This window comes from Callorhinchus milii, unplaced genomic scaffold (assembly GCF_018977255.1).
Source record: "Callorhinchus milii isolate IMCB2004 unplaced genomic scaffold, IMCB_Cmil_1.0 Scaffold1102, whole genome shotgun sequence".
NCBI lineage: Eukaryota > Metazoa > Chordata > Chondrichthyes > Chimaeriformes > Callorhinchidae > Callorhinchus > Callorhinchus milii.
The window spans coordinates 8228-14784 of record NW_024705843.1 but is presented as its reverse complement, the minus strand read 5'-3'; the positions used below and the strand labels follow the sequence as shown (position 1 = coordinate 14784).

At 52.4% G+C, this 6557-nt stretch overlaps 1 protein-coding gene across 1 annotated transcript; it reads right to left on the bottom strand.

The window, feature by feature from the left end:
- Nucleotides 1–470: 470 nt before the first annotated feature.
- Nucleotides 471–2018, bottom strand: LOC103172910 (eotaxin). The gene is made up of 3 exons (XM_042346602.1): nt 1893–2018; nt 1244–1373; nt 471–784 (listed from the first exon to the last, which is right to left on the bottom strand). The coding sequence occupies exons 1-3, from the start codon at nt 1960–1962 to the stop codon at nt 691–693; spliced, it is 294 nt and encodes a 97-aa protein (XP_042202536.1). The 5' UTR covers nt 1963–2018; the 3' UTR covers nt 471–690.
- Nucleotides 2019–6557: the final 4539 nt, after the last annotated feature.

Below are 6557 nucleotides of genomic sequence, written 5' to 3'. Positions count from 1 at the left end.
CCACTCCGCTCAGGATTTTACACTCTCTATTCTTTTTTCCAAAATGTATTACTTATCAGCTTTAAACTGCACCTGCCAATTCTCTGCCCATTTCTCCCGTCCATTGGCGCCCTCTTACACAATGCTTCCCACCATTTGCCAATCACCCAATTCACTGTCATCAGCAAAGGTGGTCCCACCCCTTCCTGTGCGCACGTCCACATCATTGATGTATAATGTAAACTGTAGCCGTCCCCGTCCAGAGCTTGGGCCACACACTGCCCGCCTGACACCCATTGGTCCCCACTCTCTGCCCTCACATCCTTCTATACACTCCATTACTTTAACACCTTTAACACCAGACTCCTTCACTTTAACACGAAGCTCCTGTGCCACACCTTATTCAAAGACTTTCTCGGAGTTCTTATACACAACCTTCCTCATCTCCGCTCCCAGTAATCTCCTCGAAACATTCCATTGCTCACACACCATCAGCATTTCATCAATAAGTTTATTAGATAGACATTGTAAACCTGAATCTGTACAAACTCTACACTCGCCGTTTACAGTGTGTGTTATAGGTCCATCATCAGCACAAAGTCGCAGGTGGATCAGTGTGACCCAAACACACAAGTGTAAAGCTGCCGTTCGCACAGCGAGTCTCGGCCAGTCTCACTCTCAGGCCGTATATGACTCAAAGCTCATTCCCACTCAGAGCCTCATGCTGTCCAGCTGCTGGATTCTGTCCTGAACCCATTGCTGCCGGGGATCTCCACACAACAGCTTCTTCTTCTTCGTCTCAAATCTGTCAAACAAATCAGTCTGGTTAGTGATGCCTCCATCAGCAAAGCAACACCAGCACAGGCCAGACATAGGCCAGACCCACACTAGGCACAGGCCTGACACAGGCCAGACACAGGCCAGACACAGGCCAGAACCAGAGTAGGCACACGTCAGACACGGCCGAGACCCACACCAGACACAGGCCAGACCCAAACTATGCACAGACCCAGACAAACACCAGACACATATCAGACACACACCAGACAGAGGCCAGACACAGGCCAGACACAGGCCAGACACACGCCAGATACAGACTAGGCACTGACCAGACACACATCAGACACAGACCAGACACACATCAGACACACAACAGACACACAACAGACACAGACCAGACATACACAAAACAAATACTAGACACAAATCAGACACACACCAGACAGAGGCCAGACATAGTCCAGACACAGACGGGGACACTCACATTATGGAGTCGTGTGTACAGTCATACGTAGCGCTGAGCAGCCTGTAGCCTCTGAGCCGGCTCAGGGGCAGTGGTTTGCGGATGTGTTGCTGGCAGCACAGACCAGACGACGTTGCAATAGCCAGGGGAACTGGAATGAAGGAATAATAGTCATCGTATTTGATGCAACATCTCATCACATTGTTTCAACGTCTCAAACCAGAAGGCATTGTGTTTTTGTGGCTGAGCAGCACAACCAGTTTGTGCCCAGCAATGTCCCACACGCAGACATGGAGCGAGCAACCAAGTGTATCTGGGGGACTGTTGGCCAGACACCGGAGAGGGACACACACTGAGCCGGGCTGACACACACTGAGCCGGGCTGACACACACTGAGCCGGGCTGACACACACTGAGCCGGGCTGACACACACTGAGCCGGGCTAACACACTCTGAGCCGGGCTGACACACACACTGAGCCGGGCTGACACACACACTGATCCGGGCTGACACATACACTGAGCCGGGCTGACACACACAATGCCCAGCTCAGGGACACTGAGGGACTTGCTGTTTGCTGAGAGAAGGAAGGCAGTGAGGCTCCGCACTGCTCCTGGGCTCATCATGACCACGTTGTTCAGCTGTTACACGAGAGAGAAGCGTGACTTACCGGCGGAGAGCTGTTGTGGGCAGAGGGTCAGTGAGAGAACCAGAGCCAGAGCCATGTGTAGCCACTGCATGTTGCTGCCGCTGTGAGTGTGACACTCAGTGGATACAGACCCCACAGGCGCTTCACCCCCATTTATACAGGAAGCAGCTGCGCACGACACTCACAGCTGCCGTTCCTTGGCCGGGACTTCCCAGACTTCTGGGGACTCGGCTTCTCACTCTTCCTGAAAAGCAGAAACAAAAGATTTCATAATTCTTCCTCGAACCTGAGCCCACATTGTCCATTCAGAGTAGCCCTGTCTCATCCTGTCCATCCACAGGTCAGGGTTAGAGACACAGTAAAGCTCCTCTACACTGTGTGTCCATCCACAGGTCAGGGTTAGAGACACAGTAAAGCTCCTCTACACTGTGTGTCCACACTCCCAGGTCAGGGTTAGAGACACAGTAAAGCTCCTCTACACTGTGTGTCCATCGACAGGTCAGGGTTAGAGACACAGTAAAGCTCCTCTACACTGTGTGTCACACTCCCAGGTCAGGGTTAGAGACACAGTAAAGCTCTCGCTACACTGTGTGTCCACACTCCCAGGTCAGGGTTAGAGACACAGTAGATCACGCTCTTGCTCAACTCTTAGAGCACTCAGCTCGCTGATTATGTGATAGCGGAGAGGGAGGGGGCAAGGCGGAGGGATTGACGGCGGTCGTACCTGAGTTTCGGGGTGTAGTAGCGGAAGGCACAGCCAGAGGTGGTGGAGTGAAGGGGGCGAGGGACGCACGGTAGGCAGTCTCGGAGCCAGCCCAGCGGAGGCAGTGGGTGGTGGAGTGGGAGATGAGTAGGTCAGATCAATAGGGAGGTGCATGATGGGATTAGGAAACGAGTGAGTGGATTTTGAAGTGGATCCGTTTGGTAATTGGGAGCCAGTGGAGCCTGGCAAGGAATGTTGTGATGGGGCTCCAGAGTTTTGTGCGGGTCCTGGTCAGGGAACGGATGTGGGACAGAAAGATAAAGCTGTGGCTTGAACCTGACGCCTAAATTGTGCCTGGATTTGGTGAGTCTGAGGGAGAGCCCGGGGAAGTTGAGGAGTTCAGGTCCACAGCAAAGAAGACAAAGTGTATGGCTTCTGTCTTGCTGACATTCAGCTGCAGGAAATTTGGGATCATCCAGGCCTTGATGTCCGTCCGACAGCTGTCACACACGCACACCTGCCCCTACATAAAACACCCTCCCTTACACACAACTCTCACCTACATACACACTTCCCTCCACACACTCTCACCTACACACATCCTCCACTACACAAAATACCCTCTCCTCCACACACCCTCTACTCCACACACCGTCACCTACATACACCCTCCCCTCCACACAGCTACACAGAGAGTGGGGACCAATGGGTGTCAGGCGGGCAGTGTGTGGCCCAAGCTCTGGACGGGGACGGCTACAGTTTACATTATACATCAATGATGTGGACGTGCGCACAGGAAGGGGTGGGACCACCTTTGCTGATGACAGTGAATTGGGTGATTGGCAAATGGTGGGAAGCATTGTGTAAGAGGGCGCCAATGGACGGGAGAAATGGGCAGAGAATTGGCAGGTGCAGTTTAAAGCTGATAAGTAATACATTTTGGAAAAAAGAATAGAGAGTGTAAAATCCTGAGCGGAGTGGAGGAGGGGCGGGGTCTGGGACCCCTGAGATTGATACCCTAACGGTGGTACGGTCAGTGGGAAGGGCAGTTTTCACTGTTCAGATGTCAATAGTTCAGCCACTGACCCCTGTGACTTGGATTCCCAGCAGCTCCTCCATGTCTAATTCCCAGACACAGTGTAAGCACTTTGGGATGTCCTTCCGATGTGGAAGGTGCTGCATCAGTGTAAATTGTATTGTATCTCTGTCCTCACGCTGACCCCACACTCTCCCTGCACGGCGGGCACAGACTGAACCCGGCCTTTCTGGGGCCCAATCCCCACTCTCAGGCACCACACACGACCTGCAATAATATCCCACAGTCCCAAACAGAAAAGGAGCAGCTTGTTTGCCTTGACTTTGATGACCACATGGCCCAATTGCCTGGTGTGCCACTCGCAATGCCCAGCACACCATGTCTCAGCACCCCATAGACCTGGGCACACACACACTGCACCTTCATCACAGTCACCACAGCTCATCACAGGCGCTCCACCTCATCACAGTCACTGCACTCTCATCACAGTCACCACAGCTCATCACAAGCGCTCCACCTCATCACAGTCACTGCACTCTCATCACAGTCACAACTCATCACAGTCACTACACCCCAACACTCACCGTGACAAAACATCTCCACTTGTAACGGTTACTCTCTTTCTCAAATACACCTGCATCAGAGGCGCAATGTAAACTCCACCATCTCAGCCACCATCTTGGGAAGTGGTGGGAAGGCTTGATGGCCCAAGTGGCCTCCTCCTGTTTCTATGTTCCTATCTCTGTGAGTATCTGTGGGTTCTGTTAAGTAAATTTCATTAGAAAACTACCCATTGATTCAGTCTCCTAATTACAACAGCCTCTGAATTAGAGTAGGAGCTCAGCCAGACATTGGTGCAGAACTCGTCCACACTCAATACAAAGTCTGTGACATGGAGCATAAAATCTCGCAGATTGATGTGACTGAGCGTTGGTGTTTAATGTCAGGGAGGCCAAGGCGGGAGAAGATGATTGAAGGCGCGGGCAAAGAGCAAGATGTTGGAATGGACATTAAAGAAGATAAAGGAAGGCGTGAGGAGACAAGGCTCCGAGGTGGAGTTTCAGAAAGTTGGGTTAGAAAGAATGAAAGCGCAACCGCCGATGATGGGGTGGGCAAGGTGGGGGAATGAAGCCTACTAAGCGGAGGGAGAGTGTGGGTTGGAAGGTCACAGAGGTCAAATGGGGCAAGACTGTGGATGGCTTCAAATGTGAGGATGGGGATTTTGACCTTGATTCCCTGGGGAATGGGGAGCTAGTGGAGCTGATCGAGGTTGGGGGTGATAGGGTCACGGAGCCTGGTGCGGGAGGGGACATAAACTGCAAAGTCCCGAACATTCTACAGCTTGTGGAGGGAAGAGTTGGTAAGACCGACAAGCAAGGTGTTAGCGTAGTCAGGCCTGGATGAGATGATAGTGTGAATGAGGGTTGCCAGTGGCCTGAGGGCAGAGGCAGAGGTACTGCAGAAACGGGCAATGTTGTGGAGGTTGGGGAAGGCGGAATGGGTCACGGAATGGGTGTGGGATTTAATGGATAGTCAACCAAGACCCCACGGTTCTGCATTGGTTCAGTGAGGTTTAGACTTAATCTATGGATGGTGATGTTGCCAGTGTCTGAGGTGAGGATGCGCTGACGGGAACCAATCAGGAGGGCCTCGGTCTTGTCGACATTCAACTGTAGGAAGTTAGGGATATTAGAGGCCATTTCCCAGTGGCCGTGTCACTAGGCTCCCACACAGACTGGGCCTCTCTCTGCTTTCGCAGGCTCCAATTTCTGCTGTCACTTGACCCGTTGGCCAGACACCGGGAGAGAGACACGGGCTGCAGCTTGTGGAGGGAAAAGCCAGGGAATCCGAAGAGCAGCTAGTTGGCTTCGTCAAGGCTGCATGTGATGAATGTGTTGATGAAGCCTGAGAATCCAAGCTCATTTGCCTTACAATGATTTGAGTGACACCCTCTAATCTCCTCTCAATTTGCCCGATCAGTTTTTCTTCCTCTTTATTGCCAGCTGAGTTAACAATAAAAGTTCCTTTTTTATGATTCAGATTTCATCTGATTCACAGAATCTCTGCTTGGTAATTGTATTTGAAAAATGAAGAATAAATATTTTTGAATAAATTTTACTTTTCTCAGGTTCTTCGAAAATTGAACCGGAGTTTGGGGCTGGGCTGGGTTTGGAGATGGGCTTGTGGGTAGGGGTGGTGCTGCGGATGACGTTGTTGTTGGGGCTGGGTTTGGGCCTGGGGTAGGTGCTGGCGTTAAGGCTGGGTTTGGTGCTGGGTTTGGGGTTGTGACTGGGGTTGCAGCTGGGATTGGGGCTGGGTTTGTACCTGGGCCTGGGTTTGGTGCTGGGTCTGGTGTTAGGGCTGAGGTTTGGCCTGGATTTGGTGCTATGGTTGATACTGGGATTGGGGCTGGTGTTTGGGGCTGGAGTTCAGGCTTGTTTTAGGGTTCAGGCTGGGCCTGGTTTTGAGCCCTCGGTTGGTACTGGCGTTATGGCTGGCTTTGGGGCTGGTGTTGGGGGTTGTGGCTGGGGATGGGGCTGGGATTGTGGCTGTGTTTGATCTGGGTCTGGTGTTGTAGTTGGTGCTGATTTTGGGTTTGGTGCTGGCATTGGAGCTGGGGTTGGTGCAAGTGTTGGGGCTTTGGTTGGTGTTGAGGCTGTGGTTGGATCTGGGTCTGGTATTGGGGTTGGGGCTGGGGTTGGTGTTGGAGATGGGGTTGGGTTTGGGGCTGGGTTTGGGGCTGTGGTTGGTGTTGGACTGGGGTTGGTGTTGGGGCTGGTGTTGGGTTTGGGGCTGGGGTTGTGTTTGGGACTGGGTTTGGATCTGGGTCTGTTGTTGGGGTTGGTGTTGGAGTTGGGCTGGTGTTGGATTTGGATCTGGTGTTGGGGCTGAGGTTGGGTTGTGGTTGGAGCTGAGGTTGGGTTTGGGGCTTGGTTTGGGGATGGGG